This window comes from Callospermophilus lateralis, chromosome 13 (assembly GCF_048772815.1).
Source record: "Callospermophilus lateralis isolate mCalLat2 chromosome 13, mCalLat2.hap1, whole genome shotgun sequence".
NCBI lineage: Eukaryota > Metazoa > Chordata > Mammalia > Rodentia > Sciuridae > Callospermophilus > Callospermophilus lateralis.
The window spans coordinates 93,318,681-93,345,204 of record NC_135317.1 but is presented as its reverse complement, the minus strand read 5'-3'; the positions used below and the strand labels follow the sequence as shown (position 1 = coordinate 93,345,204).

General features: G+C 35.6%; 1 protein-coding gene across 1 annotated transcript in view; it reads left to right on the top strand.

Moving 5' to 3' along the window:
* Hmcn1 (hemicentin 1) overlaps window positions 1-26,524 on the top strand; it is a 397,169-nt gene that overhangs the window by 90,087 nt on the left and 280,558 nt on the right. The window contains exon 2 of the mRNA XM_076872754.2: window positions 20,227-20,297. Coding sequence (XP_076728869.1) covers window positions 20,227-20,297 — 71 coding nt within the window. The remainder of the gene's footprint in view (window positions 1-20,226; window positions 20,298-26,524) is intronic.

Genomic DNA, 26,524 nt, shown 5'->3' with positions numbered 1-26,524 from the left:
GACCCCCGTCTTCTTCAAATGCCATGTGTGGGACCACTCTTGGGCTTTAGCATCTTGCACTAACACATCTTTTCTCCAAATCCCGTGGCTTTCTTGCACAGTACTGATCACACAGTCTTATGTGTACTTACATGATTCATGTTTAACTTACAACTAAATTGTAGGTTTGGGGGGTATCAGAGGTGGTAAAAACTGAGAATTTTCAAATTGTGCAATCCAACAAAACACCCTGCTACTACTATGAGCTAGGCAGTGGTTTCTAATAGGAAACGGATAACTAGTTGTGTATTAAAGCCAATCGTTGGCTATGCTCTGGCAAGACCCCTGGGGTGAGAGGACACACACATACATTGCAAGCACACGTGGTCCTGCAAAGTCTGATGAAATTTTTTGGAGGAAGGGTCCCCCTTTTCTCGAAGGCTTGCTACATACATTGTTTTACGTGTGCTGTCCAGATCCCTCTGATTCTCACAGGGAAGGACACTGAGGCTCAGAGATACTAAACAACCTGCTACAGCTAGTAAACAGCAAAGCCAGAATCGGTGTTGAAGGATGCTTTATTTAACCACCTATGGCTTTCTTTTAAGCTTTTTTATTCCATTTGAGCTATTTTGTTAAAACACTAAAATAGAATAGAAAACATTCTAACAGCCCTAAAGTTAACTCTTGTGACCAGAAATAAAGAAATAAGTGAGCACTGTTGTCTAAGACTAACTACAATTGCCTGCGCACCCTTGAGAGAAACTTAGTTTTATTATTATCGTTATGTTAGATATTAATGCAACAGAAAGGAGGAAAGCATACTGTTCATCACATTATTTAGATTCAGTACTTACTTAGTGAGCATTTACTAAGTGATAGGAACTGAGCTATTCTGTTTTATACCCAGAGCATGCATTGAAGTATAGAGAGTTAAGTAACTTGTCCAAATTCACACCAGTAATGTAGATCTGGCAGAAAAACAGTTATTGACTTGAAATACAATGCTCTTTCTATTGCCTTGTTTTAGTGCTTTCTTTAGAGTATATTTGCTAAGACTTTTAATAAAATTTATTTTTGAAAAAAAAATAACTGTGCAGTGTTTTCTTTGTTTGGAAAGCCAAGAAAAGCATGGTAGCAATGGCTTATTTCTATCTGTAACTGTTGGAAATCAATGTGTCTGGAGCTTTCTTACATGTAGCAAGCTCGAACCATACATGACATAATTATAATTAATTCTGCCCCAAATCATCTGTAATTGTACTCTGAAATTGTTCCTTGAATTCACGTGTTTGTTATTTATGCTATGTTGATTCGAAGTTTATTTTTTTAGGTAGGGGATCTATCAACATTCTTAATCTTTGTCAAATTCATTGGCAGACAGATTTATAGTACTGTTTGGTTTTGTCCCCTAAGCAACTGGCCAAACAGCATATTGGTTGTGTTATGTTGGGCTTTGTGGTTTTACAGTTTAGGAAGTCCAGTCCTTGTTTAATAACATGCAACCATTTCTGTTCTAAAAAGTTTTCCTCCTATATGTAACCACCAGTGGTTGAAAACAATATTTGGAGGAGACTAACGGCATTTAAATTCCAAAACAAAGAAATAATGCCACTGTCTAATCAATCAGGAATTATTTTGTTTCCACAACAACTAAACATTTAAAAATCATCTTTGGAGAATAGAAATTTATTTGAGTGTGGTTCAGAGTAAAGATCATAAGCTTCAGAGTCAGATCCAGATTGAAATGTGGGTTGTGCTATTCATCTGGGAGATGAAGGCACTAATACACAGTGTGCTGTGCTGTTGTGAGGTAGACAGATTGAATATTTGCATGTGTATATGTAGTGCCAGACCCAGATAGTACTTCTAACTCAACACCTCATGTCAAATATGAGTAAGTCATTAATGTGGGAGATTGAAGTCACCTTATACCCTCCTCCATCAAGAAATCATCCATATCGCCAAGGTGAATGGAAAAATAAAGACGTGAACCTCTGTTTGGCGAGACGAGGAAGACTTGCTAAATACCAGCTGGCCTAGAAGGAAGGATGTGTGCCCAAAGCAGACATGAGATGTGGACATGGACAAGTGTGGAGACTGAAGGCAGAGCTGTATGGCTACGAGAGTCATTTTTGAACAAGAGGCCATGTCTGAACTCCTTCACTGTAACAGGTCAAAGGCGGGTGAGCCAGGGAGGAGCTCTCTCAGACTCACTTTGGGTCTCGGCAGTGATGGAGATGGGATGATCATGAAAATACAGGCCATGGTTTCAGAAGACAGCCAGTCTCAGCTGCAGTGGAGAAGAGTGTTTGCATTAAGAAAACCAACACATCTGCTGTGTCCACTGAGGAAATGTAACATGCAAATGAAAATACAAACAAAGCCCTACATCTTGAGAAAAATTGTTATTATTCTGGAACATGTTTCTGGATGCTTCCTTATATGAATCCTCAGTAAACGGCTGGTACAGCAAAAAACTCACTACTTTCAATACTGTATGATACAACAAGGGACCAGCCCAAGATATTTTTAAAATATGAGTGAAAAAAAGTTATGAAATGAGAAAACCTAAAAATTCATGATAAAAATAAAACATGATCACACAAAAGACAAAAATTGTTACTGAATATTATGCCATAAATTTACAAGTAGAGCACAACAACACCTTAAAGAAATAAGTGTGCCCCTGAAGAATTAGTGCAAATTAAAAATACAAGAGCTCAGAAAAGAAATAGTGAGTAGTGGAGAGATTCAAGAAACAGAAGAGATAAATGAAAACACAGAAATCAAGATAAAGTTATCAGGAGAACATGAGAAAATAAACCCTGCTGAAAACATAGCAAAGATGGAGACAGAGGATGAATGTGAGAAAAATGAGCATACGGAACAAGTTTAAAAGATTTAGAGAGAAAATGGTAGGTAGCTATGGAGGACAGACAGAAGAAATCAAACACATGCATTATTGGAGTTGCTAGTAAAGAAACTGGAAGTTAAGTGACAAAACAAGTATTTGAAGGTATACATGAAGAGAACTTCCACAAATTAAACTTGAGAATTTGCATGTTGGAAAGGCAGACAAAGTCCAGTGGAAATTGTTCTAGAGCTCTCAGTTTAAGAACGTATCCAAGTTAAATTCAGAGGTAGTGAATTTAACAGGGGCCAAGAGAGGAGTCACGTGTAGAAGAAAAAGATTAATGTGACCTGAAACTACTCTGTAACCCATGGAATGCTGGACAACACTTATAAAATCTTCAGAGAAAATGTGACTCAAGAACTTTACAACCAGTAACAGTTGTCAAGTATGAAGGCCGTAATGAATGATTGGAAATATTGTTCCTCTGAGACATAGTGGTCAGTTAGAGATTCCTAAGAAACAGATAAATGAACTTCAACAGAAAATTTATAAAGGATTGAGTCATCTACAGTGAAAATAAAAATGAAATATATCTGCACACCAATAGGATAACATCATTATTCATAGAACAAAACAATAACAACCAAAGTAAAAGCACATTAGAGTAGAAACTTTAATTTTCTTTCATAGTTCATAACAAAGCAAGAGGACAAAAATAAGTGACTCTGTAGAAGGCCTTTTACATAATGAATGTGGATCTAAATGAGACATAAAAATGTGTTCTGAAAATGAAGCGTAGACCTTCTTTTAAACTGGGTATGGAATGTTAATAGATCAATCATCTTCAGTACCAAGGAAAATTGTGATGAAATAAAACTAGAAATTAATAACAAAAGAATAAAATTTTAAAAAGTCATCAAATTAAAAGATCTCGCTTTAACTCTCATGTGAAAGAGGAAATCCAACCAAGTTTTAAAATGTAGAAGATAAAGGTAATAAAATTTCTAGGTGGTAAAAAATAAAACTTTGAAAAGACCTCTAAAACTGGAATCACTGGAATAATACACCATAGAAAATTTCAGCATCTTGTTGGTTTTTTAAAAATTCATTTCATAAATTTAATGTGGTATTCACAAAAATACCTTCAAAATAATTTTGGATTTAGATAGGGTTATAATTTATAATTGGTGTGAAAAAATTTACAAACATGAATAGTTAGAAAATACACCAAAAGGAGTGTAAAGATGTGGGACTAGCCTCCCCAGATATTAAAACATAGTATTAAGCCTTAGTTATTTAGACACTTCGATCATATTTGATCATACTGACTAATTTGGTCGCATTTGACATATGTCAATCATAGTTTATAATATGAATGAGAAATGAAATTTTTTCAGTAAACAATGATGTGCCAACTGGTTAGCTGTCTGGAAAAAAAAATGAATCCTTACACTACTCTAATTCCCAAATGGATCATGAATGTAAATGTTAAGTATGAATTATAAAAATCCTAGAAGACATCATGGAGAATTCTTTATAATGTTATCATAAGGAAAGTTTTCCCAACAATGATTAAAAACCAGGGATCATTAGCAAAAGATTAATAAATTGTACTTACTACATAAAAGAAAACTATCTCTGCATGGCCAAAATTGCTGAAAGGAACATCAAACCAGAGGAAATTTTTACAACACATATCAGACCAAAATTAATTTAGTCAATATATAAAAAACTTCTACAAATCGACACGACTAAACCAAGAACCCCTGGGGCTGGGGTTGTGGCTTAGTAGTAGAGCGCTTGCCTAGCATGCCTGAGGCACTGGGTTCGATCCCTAGCTCCACATAAAATAAATAAATAAATAAATAAATAAATAAGCAAATAAAACATTGTGTCCATCTACAACTAAAAAATTTAAAAGAATTTAAACAGAAAAACCAAGAAGCCCATATAAAAATGGATAGACTATGGACATTCATTTTATACAAAGGAAATAAAATATATCTACTTTTGTTACTGTAATATTAAGCATATTAAGTATATTGTCATATTAAGCAATAAGCAAACTATTGTCCTCAATAGTTTGCTTTATTCTGTTATAGCATTTATTACAACTTTTTTTTTCTTCCGTTTCTAGTCTGTTCATTTCTAAGACTGTGAATTTCATGGGGAAAGAGATTTGATCTTCTGCACAGTTCATTCCCTTCCAACAAGCACAGTGCTGTCAGTCATGAGGCATGTAGTGATATTCTGTTCTCTTCCAATCTGTTATTTTCCTTCATCAAAGAAAAATACCTTTTAAATAGCTTTTCTGATCTCCTGTGTCAAATATATACTATTTTCATTTTTAAAAAACTAACATTAGATGGATTGTGATTAAAAAAAAAATCACATAAATTTGCCAAGAAACTGGGCAACATACAATGTGAACTGTCTAATTAGACTCTTAATAGTCAGCTTTAGGCACAGGGCATGATTACCTAATAGGAACTTACAAATGATTTATTGAATTAAAAAATATCAGAAGAAGAATATTTGTCAGAAGAGAGCTCAGTTGTTTTTTTTTTTTTTAAATTCATTCTTTGGCAGAGTACAGTGCTTCATTAATAACTTAGAGTTTTGAACTCAATTTCAATTGCTTTGAATTTTCTTCATTTCTTTCATCTGCCTCTTTGACTTTTTAAATTACCATGATGAAATTCATAGGCTTCCTTAGAGATGATCTGAATGACTTCAAAAGTTCCATTAATATTTGCTATCTCTCTAATATTTTAAGAATTAAGTAAATAATTGTATTTTAACATATCCTGTAAAATTCAATATATTCTTTTTCTTCACTATTTTTCAGACAGCCATATTAATGTTTTCCATTTTCTCTAGCTATCATTTCCTTAATACCTAAATGTTCACCTCTTCTAAAGTTATTTTTCTGTGTATTTTTAGTGTAGGCATTTACTCATTACATACACACATATAAGGTACATATATTTTCTCTTTTGCAAGTTAAATTACAGATTCATATACAGATTTGTGTGGTGACTTTAAAAAATAGTGATTTGTATATATTGTTCAAAATTGTTATCTGACAATTTCTATAACCTCAACAACATGAGACAGTGAGGATCACTGTCTGGGAGCTGAAGATTCAAAATGTTACAGTTGCTGTCACCAGAGCAGTAATAATCCAGTTTGGGAGACTGAACGTGCAGTTAGATGACTGTCGCTATCCACTGTTGCAGCATCTTATTATACATTTTATTAATTTAAATTTTGTAAAGTTATTTCCAAACTTTGTGGTGTTAAGCACAAGTAGTTTGAGTCAGAAACCTCAGCAAGACCACTGGGTCCTGACAGGGTCTCTCACAAGTCCGTTAGAAGGGCATTGATTTGATGTGTGGTCATCACAAAACTTGGCTGAAGAAAAGTCCACTTCCAAGTTACTCACATGTGGTCATCAAGATTGAGTTCTTCCTGAGCTGTTGGACTTGGGCCTCAGATACTTGCTGTTTTTGGCTAGATGCTGCCCTTCAATCCTTGCCAGTCACTGGGGGAGAAGGCCGCTCACATGCCTGTTGCACACGCCTGGTTTGCATCATAAGGCGAGAGAGAACACACTAGCAGAAGCCACGGTTGCTTAGTAACCTCGTGTTAGTAGTGATGCCCTGTCATTTTGTCCTAGTCTTTCATTAGAAGCGAGACATTAGGTCTAGCGTATACTCAAGGGCAGGGGATTACATGAGGGTCTGGATTCTAGGTGGTAGAGACTGTTGGAAGCTATTTTAGAGTATGCCTGCCACATATGCTAAGTACCCAGCAAATAGCTGAGTCATAATTCAGAGGAGTGAGATATTTCAGAGCCTTGTCAAAAACTTAGGACCTGAGTGAGTCTTTAGGACAGGTTTGACAAGTAAATGGGAAAAGCAGCCTCATATAGAAAAAAAAATACAAACAAAAGAGGAGACGGGCATTTTTCCAGATTACTTTGAAGACGGTGACAGATAATATAACTTGGCAGTAGCATTTTAATGTAAAATATTAATGAGTAATTTGAAACCAGAAACTTATTTTTGGCAAATGTTTTACTTTAGCCTTTTTAAAGTATTAATATCTATCATAAAAGTTGAAATGAAAGATTAAGCATAGTTCAGAAACACTTAATCATTTAACTTCAAATTTGCAAATCTGATCCAATGGCATATTGAAATGTTTTATTATCTTCAAAGGCAAGAAAGTAGACTTTTAGTTATCTACAAAAACACATAAGAATGATTCAAGTTTGATTTATTTTCATCTTATTGGTAAAAATGTAGACTTTTTAAAGATACATCTTTTTTTATAAGAATATAATTTGCCTACTTTCTTAGATGAAAATTCAAATTCATTAAGTTATCTTAAGTAGTGATAGGCTTCTAATATGAACTTCCAGATTAAGGTTTTTCCACATATTATAGTAGTTATTTAATCAATCATAATTCCTAGAATCATGTCTTATGAAAACTTCAGGCAGTAGCGACAGCACAGTTAGCATTTACTTCGTACTTAATCTGTCCTGAGCTCTGCACTGTGTGCATTATCCTCGCTAAATTCTCATGACATTTCTGTGGTATGGCTATGACTATTATTCCCATTTGATAGATGTAGAAAGTGAAAATCATAGAAATTAAGGAACTTGACAAAAATTTAAAATAAACCAAACTATTATGTGACAGAGCCTTGTTTCCAACCCAAGAGGTTTCAACTCCAGTGCCTGAGCTTTTAATCAAAAGAAGAGATGGCCTCTTAGATCAAACATATAGAAAATGTGAGCCACGTGAGTGCATAATCCCAAGTCATATGCCACTTTCCTTCTGGGTTCTGTCCATTTCTAATGGGATTTGGATGAGCAGCAATCTTAAGCAGTATCATTCAGTTTGGTTGGAAACTTTACTTGACGAAATCTCTCTTTCGAACTCTCTGCTAATTGTTATTACTAGATGGCCTATAAAAAGCTCATGCTAATCATTGCACTTTGGTTTGAGCATAGAATGTATAATAAAGAAAAAAAAAACACTCTGCCTTTTAGAGATAAGGTTTTAAAAAGATGGCTTGATACAATCAGTCAGCAGGGGTATTCTTCCCAGAACCGTAGAACTTAGAGCAGAGGAGGACACCCTTGTGTTTATCAGCTGGTAAGCGGCCTGATCACTGTGTAGGAGAGTGACACAGAAGTCTCTGGTTTCTCCTCCACAGTAGTAGGAAAGGCCTGGCTCTCCACTGCAGCCCACTGGTATTTGTAGGGACACACAGGGGTCTCTCTGCAATAGTAGTGCTGTGTTAGTGATTTGTCAACAGAGGGAGTGGGGTAGTGCCTCTGGGGAGGATGCTTTCCCATGAGGTACAGTAAGTTGAAATGCCTTTGGAGAGGATTCAAACCAGAACAAAGTAATTAACTTCACTGACCTTAAAGAAACGAGGGCAATTTTGGAATCTGGGAAGCTTTAAGTTACCAACTACGGTAAACACTCTGAACTTCGTCATTGTAGGAGAAATATTGAAATGTAAAATGGATGGTCCCATTGATGATTCAGTTTCATGTTCAGTGTTTAAATTTATCCTAGATATTTCATAGTTCTATATTTCAGAGAATATTTTAACTTAGAGCAGAGGAGGACACCCTTGTGTTTACCTTATACCTTGTTCTTACAAGGTATAAGAGGGGAAAAAAGCAAGACAAATACAAATGTGTATCTGAATAGACATGTATTGCCAGTGAGTGTGGAGAAAACAAAAATCAATAGTAGGTAGAAAAAGAGCCAGAATTGGGCTGTGGTTAGATTTCAGGGTTAAAAATCTGGACAGTGTTTCATTTCATTCAATCAAAAGGAATTATTTGTATATTCAGTAAGGACTGACAGGAGGAAGATGACATTCCAAAGAGTTATGCACTTAAAAGAGATAAAAGCTTCAAGCGGAGAAGTTTGAAAGAGAACATTATATCCAGACAATGATGGTTCTGATTAGACTCAAAATACTTTAAATATTTCACCTTACAACTCTAACAGATAATGCCTCAAATTAGCAACTTGCTTGTTATCTTGCCTAATGCAGAAACATATTTTTGTGCTTTTCTTTTTTCAGTGGCCATTGTAAGCAAATTAATAAGAGCCAAAATTTAAAGCTTGTACATGATCAAGTGAAATTTGTTCTTTTCTTTCTAAATTAGAAAATAATATAAAATTGAAAAAATTATTTTTTTCTTATAAATTTGAAGGATCTATTACAGGGAAAATATTTCCAATTTTTATTTTATATTATGTTTCAGATTTTAATTGAATTTGTTTATTAATATGTCAGTATTTTCCCTTATGATTTCTAATACATGGTAAGAGAATAGTAGTCTTATTTGGAATATATATCTACAGGATGTAGATATGAATTCTAATTATATATTGTAATTTAGATTTAGTTAAAAATAATTAAAATGGTTACATTTACCAATTTTATCCATTTGGAGTATATTTTAATATATACTATGAATTATGAATCAAATTTACATAAAAAGCAGGAATACAGGCGTTCTCCACTGCACCTATCAACTTGGGAGGCTGAGGCAGGAGGATCACAAGTTCAAAGTCAGTCTCAGCAATTTAGTGAGGTCCTAAGGAACTTAGCAAGACCCTGTCTCTAAATAATATGAAAAAGGGCTGGGGATGTGACTCAGTGGTTAAGCACCCATATATTAAATTACCAGTACCAAAAAATATATATATAAAATAAATAATCCTGTGCATCCTGTCCTGAGATACCTATTTATATATGGATGATTCCATCTTTTCCAATTATTCATATCTATTTTATACCAGCACTCTTCTCCTCTCAATTAATGATGCTTGTAATGTCCCTTATTTTCTTTTCTTTGTCAGTTTTTATTGATATAAATGACCTTAGGCTTTCCCAAATAAATTGAGGTATAAGACGAATGTTCCAAAATACACGTAGAAAAAAATCCTATGAGATTTTAATTTAAATATATTAAACCAATAAAATAACTTGCCAGGAGAATACACAAACTTGATTTTTAGCTTTCTTTTATGTGAACTTAAAAATTAAAAAGTATTTGATGTTTTGAAATAAGGAGTAGTGCTTAACCCAGTGTCATGATAAACCTGGACTGCTTGTGCTGTTCAGATGGTTGCTAGGATTCTTCAACATTCCTTAATCTGGCTTATGTTTGTCTCTTCTGGACAGCTGTAGACAACCTCTGGGACCAACCAAAAATACGAATTGGATAATTTGGGTGAATCTACATACCAGTTAAATGCTGTATTATTTGCATTTAAAATGGGCATTGCACCAAATAAAGATGGATGGTAAAATTCATGCTAATAATTTACACCAGATGGCAGGGGATTGGAAGCAAGAAGGGAATGAACCTTGAGCCACAGAGGTTTTTACAGTGTAAGAGAGCTCCCAGGCACCAGTATACTTCTGCAGCAAAGACAGGTCCATGCAAGCACCAGAAAGTTCTCTGTGGTTCCGCTGCCTCTGCCTTTGGCAGTATTGCCTTGAGAGGTTCTCCCTGGTACAAGCCCTCGGATCCAAGCACTGTGCTCTCATCTAGGAATGGGGTCCAGTAAAGTTAAACCAGCTGTCTCCTCTTCCTGTAGACCAGCCATCCTAATCCTTTTTTGGACAGGGTACCCCCAGGGATATTTCAACCTTGGTGCTGAGGCATGCTTGGATTGGGAACGTGGGCTTGCCTTCCCCTGATGCCTGGCCTCTGGGCTCAGTCAGGGTGAAAGTATTGTTAGCCAGGAGCAGGGTGTGCTATCTCCATGCCCTATTTGAAGATGGTGCTGAGTGCTTGTGTGCCTTGATCCCGGCCTTTCCCAATCCACATCTAGGTTCCTGTTGTTTCTGAAGGTGACAGATGACAGGAGTATTGGGTTGGACCTGGGGCATCTGGAAGTGGGAGAACAGGTGGCGGAGGACCCGTCCTTGAAGGTGGTGGGAAGGCTTCCATCCATTGTCCCATTGAACCTCTCCTACAAAACACAAATCCAAAGGAAATATTTCAATATTATGACTGGAAAGTATTAAACTCCAAGGTGGGGCTCTTTTGAGAGCAGGGCCTTGTACAGCTGCACTGGTCATGAATCCATGTGGTATGCCCAGACACACCCAGATATTTCTGACTCTTATAATCAAGACTTCTCTCTTAAAAATCTTTGTTTTCTGCTAACAATCTGAACCAACCTTAAGGATGTAGAACCTGTTTTTGAATGAATTAGAGCAAGTGTTTAAAGAAAAACATACATATTATATGCATATGTCCATTATATTTTTAGCATGTCCCTGCCATATTTTTGCAAATAAAATGTTTACTTCATAAATATGGCTTTGGATCACTTACTGTTTTCCTTGAAGACACGATCAAAAGGCTACATACATTTGTTTGGTTGTTGTGGAAACAATTAGGCCTGAGATTAAGCCTGTTTGCCAAACATGGAGAAATTTCAACAGTATTAAAGATTCTTTTATAAGAACCTGCAAATGGATATTTTTCTTCTTTATCAATATTTTACTTCTTTCACTTCTTTATCCCTAACTGATGATGAGGTTTATTTTAAAAAAAATATTAATGACTACGAATTGTTGCCTGGTGTTCAATTGTCATGGTTGGTGGGAAGTAACTGAGCCAAGATGCTACAGAATCTGCCCAAAGGACCATCAGCACTGATTCAATAGGCATTTTGAAAATAAAATTCCAGAGAAACAAAAGCAGTTTCAGGAGGATAATGGAATTCCAGTGCATTTTAAGAGTTGAGCGGCCGATGCCCTTCTGTATAGCAATATCATGATTCTTACAGTTGGTGGAACAGCATATGCCATATAGGAGTTGGCTGTGGCTTCATCTCCCAAATGGCAGGCTTGACCAGAGACCTCTCAGCAATCATCTGGTTCAGTTTCTTTCAGCTCTTTATGAACCAGTAACCAGATAAATAGCTGGGCTCCTCTTTGGGGGTCAATATTTATTGACTTGTACTAATTGTCACTAAGAAAGCAGTCTTCAATTAAAAAAAAAATGAAAGAATTGACTAAGAGCAAACTTTGAAAGGAATTTCAAAATTTTAATCTTAAATTTAAAATACATTTCTCTCTAATTAAAAATGTTTAATTGAATTTAAAAATTTTTAAATGTTCTTGAACATGGTATTTATTTCCTTTTTGTTTGCTTTTAGAATATCTTGATCACATTAGAAAGCTTGTTAATTGAATCTTATTAAATTGAATAACAAAATATTATGTGTTCTGTCTTCTTAACTATACCATATCAATGCATGGATATGTATATATATAGAAGCTAAAAAATGCCATTTCATGTTTAGGATTACATGCAAAACTGAGAATCTGAATTTTGTTATCCAGTAAAAATCCCATGGTTGTTTTTGCAAAAGTGCTTGCTGTTTCCTGGCTAAGGTCCAGTCTAAGCAATAACATCCTACTCTGTATACCTCATAGCCCTGTGTCTATCATTAAGGCCCACTTCCTTGCTTTCTGTTCTAAAGAGCTGTGTAACATTGCTTGATTCATGTTAACAACTTTTTATGTACCATTCAGCAGTCCATGAAGTGAATAATCTTTACATTATACCTATACTATCTGCAGTTTTATTGAATTTATATGTTTAAGGTTAACATACAGCTCATTGTTTAAATGGTAATCTCTTTGAATAAGTAGAACAAAATTCTGTTTAATCAATGTTAGATAAGCTGCTGTGCATGAATTTATCCTTCAGTCCGATTATATAAAATGCATCAAATGTATAACTTTATTGCCAAAACAATCATTAAGGGCCTTTCAGTGGTCCTTAAAATTACCTGTTCTAATGTGGAGAGGAATGTACTCAATTAAATGGTTCCTGAAATATTCTTGGTGTTAGCTCAGAGTCGTGAATCAGTTGTGCTTTTGTCCACTGGATGCAGATCATTTGAAAATGGTGCTGGACAGCAACACTGTAAATGAAAATGAAGGGAGAAATCCAGAAGAAGCATATTGTAGTTTAAATTGAAAACAGTACGTGTAAATATAAATTATTAATCTGATTTTCTGTAGCATTCCAAAGCAGGAAACATAACTTAATTTTTCATACAGAAAACAGCTTTAATGCTTTGAATATGGTTGTATACTTATACTAACATCTTTGTACACAAAGAGGTTAGAGTTGATTTGTATTAAATTAGTCAAGAGTAAAATTTTTAGTAAGTGGAACATGCTGAGTTTCAGCTCATGAAAGGGATTTTGAGAAGATCATGTTTCAATGTCTGGAATTTTTTGCTTTTTTGTTAGCTTCTATTCATCTGGTGCTTTCTTCCCGGTTCCTACCTGGACCTTTCCTGGTTAGCTTCCCTGTATATTCCTTAGAGCTCAGAAGTCTTCTATAAAATTCGTCCTCCTTCTGTATGTGTATCACTTGATCTGAAGCAGATAGAAGGTCAAGCTTCATTTAACTTGTTTTAAGTTTCCAACTATTCTTCAACTTCTATTATAGCAGGCCTATTTTTGATTCTCCTATAAAGGCCTTCAAATAGTCATTAGTTTCACATACTTATTTATGTGTATCTATCAACATGAAGACAAGAACAGTGTTTTTAAAGAAAACAAAAATTGTGAAAGCTGTTATCAAACCATGCAGAGCCCCAGAAAGAAGCAGTGAATAGTTGTTTAAATGGTAATCTCTTTGAATAGTGGAACAAAATTCTTTATTATCAAGAAACCACTTTTAGTAAAGTGGAAAAACTATAAGGAGCAGAAATCTGTTCATGGAAAGGAAAAGGAAGTAAGGAGTTGGATATTGATCTTGCCAAATGAAGCAGTGAAAGGAAATATTACATTGTGAATTTCTTTCCATTATTTTCTCAAGTACAATCCAGCAACTCAGATTAAGAGAACAATGGCTGAGGTGCTGGAAATAAATCCAACCCATCTGATAAATCCCTAGGAAACAGGGAATAACACAATTATTGAAAAGGGGAAAGACCTTTTTAGTTTCAGACACTGTTATTTTTTTAAAACCCAAAGTCATCATCTGAAGTGTGACATATTTCTTATGTTTTTAATAATGTATCTTACCTTGGCATTTTTTTTTGTTTTTAAAAATAAGTTCTATGTGGAAAGTTGAAATATTAATGACCTATATCAATTACTTACTACTAAACCAATAACTTTTCTACCTTAAAGTAGAAAAGAAGACACTCTGGTCACTTAGAAAACTAAGAAATTCTTATTGGATTAATTGGTATCCTCCCTGATCTGGTAGCATGGCCTTCAGGTCTATCCTGGAGGCTCCACGATGTGGTGACAGGGTAAGAAATGGAGGATATGAAGGCCTGGGTATAACCTTGACCCTTTTCCCTCTCCCCCTCCCTCCTCTTCTTGGGCCAACTAGATGTACACTGAGTTCATCCCCTGAAAGCACTGACAGTGGACATCAGTGCAGTGGGGTGATCATAGAATCATGTGGTGGATGCTGTGTCCTGTTGCAGGCACATGGTGTGTAGCCCTTAGACTGGACAGCTGCCATCACCTAAGCCGATGCTATCCGTCTACTTTGTGAGGCTGTTGTGAGACTCAAGGGATCCATTGTATGTTACAGAGTACACTTGTGACTTTTAAAACTACATATCAAGGTGTGGGATAGCTGGGTCCTATGTTGGTTTTATTCCTAATTTTTGAGGAATCTTTATATTGCTTTCCAGAGTACAGCTACATCAATGTTTATAGCAGCACAACTCACAATAGTCCAGTTGTGGAACCAGCCCAGGTGCCTGTCAATAGATGAACAGATTGAGAAAATGTGATTATAATATAAAATATATATATATATAATTACACACACATATACCCCACATTATGATGTATACATACACACACACACACACACACACACACACACACACAATGGAGTTTCACTCGGGCACAAAGAAGAATGAACTTTTTGCATTTGCTGGTAAATGGGTGAAACTGGAGATTATACTAAATGAAATAAGCCAGACTCCGAAGGGGTTGAATGTTTTCTCTGATATGCAGAAGCTAGAGCAAAGTAAGGGAAAAGGGCGGGGGTAGTAGTCAAGATCATAAGAATAGAGGAAAAAAATCAATGAAGTGTAAGAAAGAGTTTGAGGGGAAAGTGTAGAATGATAAAGGGGAAGAAATATGAAATGAATTTGACAAAATTACATTGTGTGCATGTATAAATATACCACAGAAATTCTACCTTTATGTATATCTATAAAGCACTGATTAAAAATAAATAAAATACCTGTATACATAAATAGCTATAGGTTGTAACTTGTTACAGAACTTAGTTGAGGTAAGTTTTTTTAAGAAAGTAGCTAGAATAAAGAGTTTGGTTCTCTAATTTGAAACCCTGAACTTCACTTCTCTTTTGAAATATCCCTTTGTTTCTGGAAAAGAAAAGTATTCATTAGTGGTCCCATACAACCTTTTCCATGCTCTGTTTCTGCCCTCATTACGTCGTAGTGTCATTACATATCTGCATTTTTATTTTCTTTTTCAGACTGTAGAGACTTTGAGGGCAGGGTCTGTGTTTGTTATCTTTAGGGTACTGGTGGCAACCACATCTAATAGGTGTTCCATGTATGTTGACTGAATACATTTGAGAAGGAATTTCCCAAAAGTTTTCATTGCATGTTTAATTATAGTAAGCACTAGGCAAGAGGGATAATTTTCTTTAGTCTATTAAAGAAAATATCCAGGCTTAAAATAATAGAGACCTATGAGTATTGTTTGCCTTAAATTGGGAACTCTGCATATGGCCCAACATACCTATGGTCCAAAGGAAAGGAGGTAAAAGTTAGTGATATATTCATTCATAGAATGGAGATCTTGGAAAAGTGGGAATATTTGTAAGATGGCTAGGTTGCTCAGTGTAGAAAGTGTTAGTTATCTTTACCTCTTTCTTCACCATCAAAGTTTTTCAATTTCGTTTTCTCTGGACCTCAGATGTTCTTGTCTGTAGAATATGGGGATTAAACCAAATGATTTTTAATGCCCCTTCTAGCTCTATGATTCTATTTGGAGATTGATGGTTGTTTTGTTTATTTTTGGTTGGGTAGATTTTCTTAGTAAACCACTGTATAAAATATGCTGAATAATGAATACAGAGAGCATTATTATCATGCATGTTTATTCTTCCCATGCTTTTGTTATGGGCACTGTTATCAATTTTACATTAAAACGAGGTAGAGACAAGACACTAAAAAGCCCGATTTAAATCCTACCTCTTGATTGGGTTATTTGTTATCTTATTGTTTAATTTTTTGAGTTCTTTGTATACTCTGGATATTAGGGGTCTATCTGAAGTGTGAGGAGTAAAGATTTGTTCCCAATGGGCCAAGGACCTGAACAGACACTCCTCAGAGGAGGACATACAATCAATCAACAAGTACATGAAAAAAACGCTCACCATCTCTAGCAGTCAGAGAAATGCAAATCAAAACCACCCTAAGATACCATCTCACTCCAGTAAGATTGGCAGCCATTCTGAAGTCAAACAACAACAAGTGCTGGTGAGGATGTGGGGAAAAGGGTACTCTTGTACATTGCTGGTGGGACTGCAAATTGGTGCGGCCAATTTGGAAAGCAGTATGGAGATTTCTTGGAAAGCTGAGAATGGAACCACCATTTGACCCAGCTATTCCCCTTCTCGGTCTATTCCCTAGAGACCTAAAAAAAAAGAGCATACTATAGGGACACTGCTACATCGATGTTCATAGCAGCACAATTCACAATAGCAAGACTGTGGAACCAACCCAGATGCCCTTCAATGGATAAAAAAAAATGTGGCATTTATACACAATGGAGTATTACTCTGCATTAAAAAATGACAAAATCATAGAATTTGCAGGGAAATGGATGGCATTAGAGCAGATTATGCTAAGTGAAGCTAGCCAATCCCTTAAAAAAAAAAAAAATGCCAAATGTCTTCTTTGATGTAAGGAGAGTAACTAAGAACAGAGTAGGGACGAAGAGCATGAGAAGAAGATTAACATTAAACAGGGATGAGAGGTGGTAGGGAAAGGGAGAGAGAAGGGAAATTGCATGGAAATGGAAGGAGACCCTCAGGGTTATACAAAATTACATACAAGAGGAAGTGAGGGGAAAGGGGAAAAAAAAAACAAGGGGGAGAAATGAATTACAGTAGAGGGGGTAGAGAGAAGAGGGGAGGGGAGGGGAGGGGAGGGAAGGGGGGACAGTAGAGGATAGGAAAGGCAGCAGAATACAACAGACACTAGTATGGCAATATGTAAATCAGTGGATGTGTAACCGATGTGATTCTGCAATCTGTATACGGGGTAAAAATGGGAGTTCATAACCCACTTGAATCAAAGTGTGAAATATGATATGTCAAGAACTATGTAATGTTTTGAACAACCAACAAAAAAATAAAATATATATGTGTATATATATATATATATATATAAAATAAATCCTACCTCTTTTAGACTGAGTGGTGCATGAGAAGATGAAATACAATAGAGATAGCAATGGGTATGGTGAGGGGGTGCAGTAGCTTCATAGTAAGGGGTATTAACCAAGTTTGGAGTTTGGATAAAGAGAAGAGAGAGTTTGGATTGCCTTTGAGAGTTCTCTTTGAATTTTACAAGAAGTAGAGGCCTGTGTTCAGGCAAGAAGTGAGGACAAAGTTTTACCTGCTGAATGTCATCAAAGACTTGGCAATGGATGAAACTAGGGTGAGCAGAAAGGAAGGGAAGAGGAAATTGCTAATGACATAACTGGCACAGGGCTCATTGAATGAAGAGAAAGACTGGAATGGAAGCAAGACCTGAGAAGGAGGGCGACTGATTTTGCCCGATAGTCCTATCATTCATTTTTTTTTTAAAAAAGGTGGAAAGAATGCTTACAACTGGAGTGTTAGCAGCTTTGGCAAGCTGTTACCTCGCCTGAGTATTTCTCTTAACTGATAAAAGATCTATCTCAGCTGTTCCATGTAGTTTGCAAAAAAAAAAAAAAAAAAAAGTTTATTAATGAGCTTTAAGAGAGATTTCCTATCTGTGCTGAAAAGAGGTGTCTAATTGAGAGTCTCTGGTTGACTAAAATGAGTACTATTCAGTCCTCTTATTTTAATAGCATCCTTTGATCCCACTCTTGAAGAAAAAGTGTGTATCCAGAGCCATTTTGTTTATCATTACAGGGATTATTGTTGCATGTCTAAACTCTATTCTTATACAATTGTCTTTTGTTTCCTGGCATTCTTTGTATTCCTTCCTACTTCTTGAGTTTAAAATTCTAGGATTATTTCAGTATTAAGCCATGGAGGAACATAGAAGATTGGCTTGACAGTGCTGCTGACAACTTATATGTCAGGGTGTAACTGTCTGGCGTGTTCATCACTGTTTCGCATTCCTCTGCAAAGTATGCCTTTGTTTAGTCTTGAGGGAGTAGGCTTCTCTCATTTTCCATACACTCAGGCCATGGCTAATGACGGTTCTGCTTGGTATGGAATGCAGATGTTTGCATTTGCACATGGTTTATCCAATCACCTCTCCATTCTTTTTGCAAACTGCAAGGTGTCTAATCTCTGGTGAAGGACTGAGGCATTTTTATCATGTAATTTCTAAGAAAAATCACATGAGTAATGGCTGACAAATTGTGCCTTCTTTCCAGTTTACCTCATTTATTTTTAAAATCCTACGGTCTGTTTTTGTACCATATGTAGCATGTTATAGAAGGCCTGGCTAATTAATTATTGTTCTTTGAAGTTATAAAATCCTTTTCTAGCAGTATGTCTTTGAAGCTAGAAAGAGTTTGTAAAAATTAAATGTGAAGTATCTTTTGTATGTTGGTGTTGTAGTTGCACATTATAATTTTGGATGCCAGCTCTATCTCCATGACATAAAATAGAAAACTTCTCATCTGTCCTGGGAATTTAAATATGTCAGTACACATGATACCCAGATGAATTTTAATACGGTCACTTCAGTATATGGATGCTTTCTGGGGAAAGTAATTGATACTCATAAAAGGCCACTTCCAGATTATCTATTTTAAAAGCTTTTTTTTTGTAATAAAAAAAATAAGTTTGGGGGATTAAAATCTTTACTCCAGATATGCTGTAGTCAGCCCCCAAATAATATGAATAATATATGTGTATATCAACATATGTATATTTATCTATATCTATCTTTATCTTAACCCAAATGGAATCTGGGTTCTTTCTCTGGAACTGACTATGATTTAAGTCCTGACTCTCTAAGGAAGGCTGAGGCCTGATCTGTTCTCTGAAGCAGTGGTATATATAGTATATCAGGACGGTCATGAAAGTGGCCCAGCCCTAAAGGCAATCATTATCTAAACCAGTGTAGAATGGTGATAGGGACACCCATCCATCTTGGCATTTGGAAAAGGAGTTATAGGACCATCTCATGTACTTTTAATGTCCTCATACATTTAATGTCTCTTCAGATTCTTAAGAGCACTGTGGGATAGGCAGTGAGTGTTCACTTTTTTCCTTTGGGTAGCATTAAAATGTTTTTTATGGACTAATTTAGACTTACAAAAACCTGCAGACAAACCTACAATTTATAGTTGAGAAAACTAAATTAGAGGGTGAATAAGTGTTTCATTTAGATTCTTTTTTTTAATGTTTTTTAAATTTATTTTATTTTATTTTATTTTTTTATTGGTTATTCAAAACATTACAAAGATTTCAGAATCACATCGGTTACACATCCACATTTTTACATAATACCATAATAGTAACTGTTGTATTCTGCTACCTTTCCTATCCTCTACTATCCCCCCTCCCCTCCCCTCCCATCTTCTCTCTCTACCCCATCTACTGTAATTCATTTCTCTCCTTATTTTTTTCCCATTCCCCTCACAAACTCTTATATGTAATTTTGTATAACAATGAGGGTCTCCTTCCATTTCCAAGCAATTTCCCTTTTCTCTCCCTTTCCCTCCCACTTCATGACTCTGCTTAATGTTAATCTTTTCCTCCTGCTCTTCCTCCCTGCTCTGTTCTTGGTTGCTCTCATTCTAATGACAAAGTATGTGCTCAGTAAATAATGACTGACTGGGGAGAGTAAGAAGGAACCCCCACTGGGAGCCTGTGGTTCTTTGCCCTGTGACATTTTTGACTCCACACGTTAAAAAGTCCACTCTTTTAGGTATGCATACCATAGAGTGAATGGTAAGTTATTCTTTGGTAGGTATAAATTGAGAAAGAGTCTTTGATATTTTGCTAATTATGTGCTGTTAATCAATAATATGTGGTACACAGTGAAAAGATATTGGCAAACACAGTAAAGTCTTAATTAATGCTGTCAATTAATATTTATTGATCTTTCATTTTATTTTTACAGAAATTGGCCCAGTGACAATTACCACAGATCCCAAGAAATTTCAATATGAGCTCAGAGAACTCTATGTTCAGGTGAGTGCTTGCCTTCAATTTCTTCTTGGGGGGAATGGAAAACCATGCATGTTTGGCTGACTTTCCATATTTTTTAAATCTGAAAGAAGTAAATTGTTGGTTTTTAAGGGATGAAATACCACTACATTTTTCTGCCAGTGTCCAGAATGAATGGAACAATAAGATTTTGAAATAAAGAGAATGGTGTCAAAATATCACCTTCACTTATGTATTATCTAAGACAGAGTTGAGTAGCTGTTTGGCCCCCTTATAGAAAATATTAGTTGACCTCTGCTCTAGATGAGATAAGGAACAGTTAATAATCCCCTCCCCCCCAAATATGAATGGCTTAACTAAGGAAATTTTGATATTCTATGCTGTTAGTTGACCATTGAGATTTTTGGCTGTGAATATAATTTGGTTGTTAGAGAATAAGAATAACATTTGTTCCAATACTATTCTAAAAACAGAATTTAGATATCCCTCACTTACCTCTCCCATCCAAATCATCATTGTCTTTTTTTTTTTTACCTTTCCGAATTTCTTAAGTCTATTGACTTCTCTTCATTTCTGTTGACACCATCCTAATCCAGTAACTATGTCATTAGTCTAAACTAACAGAGAAAAGCATCTAAGTGATGTTCTTGCATTTCCTCTTGTTTTTGTTTTCCAGAACTTTCTCTAATCTGTAAATCAAAGGATCTCAATATGCATCTCTGATCATTTCACCTACTACTGTCATCCACTCGTCCCCTTTCCTGTACCTCATCAAATTCTTCCCATGGTTCTGAGTGACCTGAGACATGCCTCCCTCTCAGCCCATCTAGTGCCACTCTGTCCACTGGGCTCTGCAATCCTCCTCCAGGGACTTGCATAGAATCCCTCAATGTCTACATGCCCATCCATCTCTTCCTGAAAGTTTGGCTCATGCTGTATACTTTCATAGGAATTTACTGTCCTTGATCCCCTAAACTGAGTTTAAAATCTTACACGTGTAATCTTATCTTGAATATCATTCCTCAGAGAACCCTGCCTTACCCTTCAGGCTTGGCCGAATCTCACTACCTCTATCAAAGAGCAGTTGGGGTTTCACATGGAAAGATTGTGTCTGACCCAGCTCATCATTAAATCCTGAAATAAAATGCCTGATAAGTAGAATGGACTCACTTTGTGATAAATTATTGAGTGAATATACCAGAATGTATAAATTAACAGAGTTCATATCAGAGTTGGAGGTATAAAACTTTGATTGTGAGGTGGATGACGTGATTAGGAACTGTGCACAGTAGGAACTTAGTTGGGGAATGAAGTGTGAAACCCAAAATTTGGTGTTCCCAGCATGTATTCAGTGGTGACTCTGTTTTGAGCATGTGTCTATTTGTAAATCATATAGTGAGTTGAATTACAGTTAATAAATCTGTATGTTGATTTATGCAATGATCCCTTGACTTTTTTCTTTTCCTGAATTTCTTCAGAAAATGTTTTCTCCATCAATGCTCCATTTCCTTTCTCTTCTGCCATGTCATTCTCTTGTCAGTCAATATCTTGCCACTCATTTGTTATTCACTTTTTTCTTCCTGCATAAAGCAAATTCCTTGCCACTTTGCATATCCAGATTCTTAAAAAATAAAACAAAGAACAAAAAAATTCATAGAAATTTCTATCTTGTACATGGATCATGGAAATCAAAACTGCATTTTTCGAGGTGTCTGTTTATGTTCTTGTATTCTGCTGTGAGTTCCCAGTGGCAAGAGCTCTGTGGCTCTCATTTGTCTCTGCTCCACCTGGAAATGAATCTGTATACTTTAAACAACTGTTGAATAAAGAAATGCCATTTGAGGGTGCTTCTTTGAAAAGTACACTTTAACATCAAAGCTATGTCAAATATAATTGAGACTTGACTTCATGGTTCAACTATACTTTAAAAACCTAATGTTTTCATTGCCTTATAGAGATTGAGAAGAGCTAAGTAGTGGAGATTTCTAGTTGGTAGAATCTCAGAGAGGGATTTACTGTATTCATTCATTTTTTTTTCTCTATGAGAATATTCTTGAAAATCTGGCCAGAATGAAAATACCTGCATTCCCAGTGAGACCTGGCACTGGCACTCCCTGATTTCCTGTCTTCTGCTGCAGGATTTGCAGGTGTGTCCTGTAGTGCTCTGTTTGTCTCAGGGAGAAGGATCCTGATTCCTAACTCACACCATGGACTCCCTTCTTGGAGCTCTCCCAACACCTCTGGGATTGAATCCGATACAGCCAGTCTAGAGGGCTGTGTAATTTCATCTCTGTTCAAAACCATAATTTTTCTTTCTTCTCCCCTGGAATGAAAGCTTGTACCCAAATCTCTGGAGGTTTTCTCTGCATTAGCTGTGTCTAATGAGTTTCCTTTCCTTTGTTTTCTCCTTCTCCTCCTCTTCCTCTTCTCTTTTTTCTCCTCCTCTTTCCCCTTATTCCTCCTTCCTCCCCTTTTCCCTTCTTCCCCCTTCCTCTTCCTCCTCCTCTTCTTTTCCTTCCCCTTCCTCTCCCCGCCCCTCCTTCTCCTCCTCCTCCTCTTCATGAGATTGAAGAGGAGGCTTAATTAGAACAACAATATGGACAATAAATCAAATATTTGCTTTACCCTTTCATTCAATATTGGACACTGTTATTGGCATTTGGGGCTACCATAGACGTGTTTTTTACTTTCAAAATTTCTAGTAAGTTATTCTTTCTAAAAATTAGTGACAAAAATTCATTAAGAAAGAATCAGATAATAGAAGTAAAAATAAATGCTGGTGAGGAAGTTGGGGAAAAGGCACATTCATACATTGCTGGTGGGACTGCAAATTGATGCAACTATTCTGAAAAGCAGTATGGAGATTCCTTGGAAAACTCTAAATGGTGGTTAAATTCCAAGTTATCTCATTCCTTGGGTATACCCAAAGGACTTAAAATCAGAATACTATAGTGATGTGGACACATCAGCATTTATAGCAGTTCAATTCACAATAGCTAAGCTATGGAACCAACCTAAGTGCCCTTCAACAGATGAATGGGTAAAGAAAATGTGGTACATATACTCAATGGAATATTACTTAGCCTTAGAGAAGAATGAAATTATGGGATTTAGCAGTAAATTAATAGAAGTGGAGACTATCATGCTAAGTGAAATAAGCTAATGAAAAAAACCCCAAACTTTGATATGTGGATGCTGGCTCACAATGGTGGGTGATGGTGGGGAGTGGAGGTTCACTGGATTGGACGGGGGGAGTGGAGGAAGGGAAAAGGGAAAGACAGTAGGATGAATCAGGCATAACTTTCCCATGTTCATATATGAATACACTACCAGTGTAATTCCATATTGCGTACAACCACAAGAATGGAAAGTTAGGCTCCATGTATGTATATGTCAAAATACATTCTATTGTCATGTATAACTAAAGAACAAAAATTTAGAGTCGGCTATAAAAAAACTGTAAACTACAATAACCCAGTGTACTTATTTTTTCATTGCTTGCTTATTAGCTAATATTTTAATACAAAGAATACAGAGAAGTAACTTGAAAAGCAAATAAATTTCATAAATATCAAACTAAAATTTACCCATTTAATAAAATTTTAATGTTTTGTGTAATTTCTGACCCTTCCTCAGTTTCCTTTCCACCATTTTTAGTAATACTCAGTCACTGATATAAAGAGCAGCAAGGGTTGTTATGCCATTGAAATAAATTTGATTTTAAAAGAACATTTAAAAACACTCATTTATACTTTCTTTGAAATAAGAAAAAACTGAACTCAGCTTGATGTAAATGAAACACTTGACCATTAACATTACAAGGGGCTCAGCTATTTTTTGTTTATAGAGATAAGGAATTGAAAAAAAAACAGTAATTAAAAACTTTCAAAAAATTTAGCAAAAACCACTATACTTAAATCATTAATTGTATTACATTGATTTCATTTTCCTTCATCGGCTTTCATCTGGAATACAGAGAAGTAACTTGAAAAGCAAATGAACTTTCTCTCTGGGGACAAGAATCAAAGACAAATGACAACAAATGGTATTCAAATCACACAGAGTTTTGGGAATTAGGATGCTCATAAATATGTAGTGTGAAGTCTCGCCTTGGTCACATTCTTTACAAGAAACTATAATGCTTGTTGATTTTCACAAAATGGTGTTGGCACTGATAAGCCTTCAAGCATTTTATCCAGATGTTCTAAAGAACAAAAAAGCACATTAGTCAAACACTTGAAAAGGGAAAACGAGTAAATAAATAAGCAAATTAATAATAAAACCCAGGATTTTTCTACAATAATGTGATTACAGTGATAACTTTTATACAGATGGTTGATCCCCCAAACTGAAAATATTTACACACAATTCTTTCGTAAAAAGATTTTAATGAAATAGACTTTAAAAAAAAAAAAAGACCAGGAATAAGACTAAATGTATGTGGAACAGCCAGATAACAAGAAGAGTCAAGAAGGTAAGGATGGGGTCCAGCTGTTGCTTAACAGAAATAATAATAAACAGGCTTAGGGGCAGCCAACTTAGGTTGGGGAGGTGGAGTTCTCTGTGGGAGAGCAGCTTATACTAGAATTCACTGTGCAAGGAGAATATGAAATGTGATGGCTGTATATATACCATTTTCTTTATCCATTCATCTATTGAAGGGCATCTAGGTTGGTTCCACAGTTTGGCTATTGTGAATTGTGCTGCTATAAACGTTGATGTGGCTGTGTCCCTGTAGTATGCTGTTTTTAAGTCCTTTGGGTACAGACCATGGAGTACATAGGGATAGGAAAGATGATGGAAATCAACAGACATCATTACCCTAGGTACATGTATGATTGTGCTAGTGGTGTGACTCTACTTCGTGTACAATCAAGAAGTAGAAAATTGTGTTCCATTTGTGTACCAAGAATTGAAGTGCATTCTGCCGTCACATATAACTGATTAGAATGAATGAATTAATAAATAAATACATAATTATGATGGCTGGATAGGTGAAGACGGTTAGCAAGATGAGAACAAGATAATGCTGATTTTAGAAGAATAATTTACTATGCCAATTTGGATACACTTTACGTAATTTTTAGTATTCTAAGACTGATTTTTTTAAAAAAATTTATTTTTGTTTTTTTAGTTGTAGATGAACACAATACCTTTATTTGATTTCTTTCCATGTGGTGCTGAGGATCGAATCCAGTGCCTCGCGAGTGCCAGGCAAGCACCCTACCTCTTAGCTGCAGTCCAAGCCCCTGATTTTTTTTTTCTTTACTGTTCTAAGGCTTGACCCCAGGGCCTTATGCATGCTAGGCATGTGGTTTACCTCTAAGCTGCATCCCCAGCCCTCTAGTATTGTAAATTTTGCTTTTATGTAAAATTATGCTTTTTTTAATCATTGGAAAAAAGTTACCAAATAAAGAAAGAAAAGAAGAAAAAAAGAATTAAAAAAAAGAGTAGGCATCTGTGTCAGCATAGATGTAGATATATAGTATAGCTGTTTGTACTGTTTGGTAGTAAGCATGATTCAACTTTTAAAAAAGCAGTTTTTATTACATTTAAGTTTTTAGAATGTGCATTTGACATAAATTTATATTTTGAAGTACATATAATACGTTATAAATATGTCTATAAACATGCATATTTTATATCTGCACATGTTTATACTGTAAAGAGGAATGGTCTGTATTTATTTAATGTAGGGCAGGAAGTATACTAATAATACATGTAAGAACTTTAAGAATAAGAGAGGGTGTCTGGTCCTAAGTGTAGGCTTCATCAATGCACTTTATTACTACTACTACTACTACTACTAACTCTAGTATTATAAAGATATTTCAAGAGAAGTAATCTCCAAGTATTTATGCCATAAATGAGCAAAAGTTATGGGCAAGTGCTTTGTGAAAGGTTTTGCAAATGTTTGAAAGTATTTCTTTCAGTTCACACACACGCAGGACTCTTCCTTTCTACAAATGAGGAAACTCAAGTGCTAAGGTGTTAGATAACATATCTTACTTGGGTCATAAAATTGTCAAATGGCAAAGCAGGTCTCACACACACACACACACACACACACACACACACACACATCCACCTTGGGGCATTTACTGCCAAAGCCACTGTCTTTATTGCTCTTCTACTTTCCTTCTAAATATTATTTTATGTAACCTTATTAATCTAACCAAAGTAAGATTATTTATTTTTATGATTTCTCTTTGTATTTTATTTCAAAGCAGAAAAGTAAATAATTAAAGACA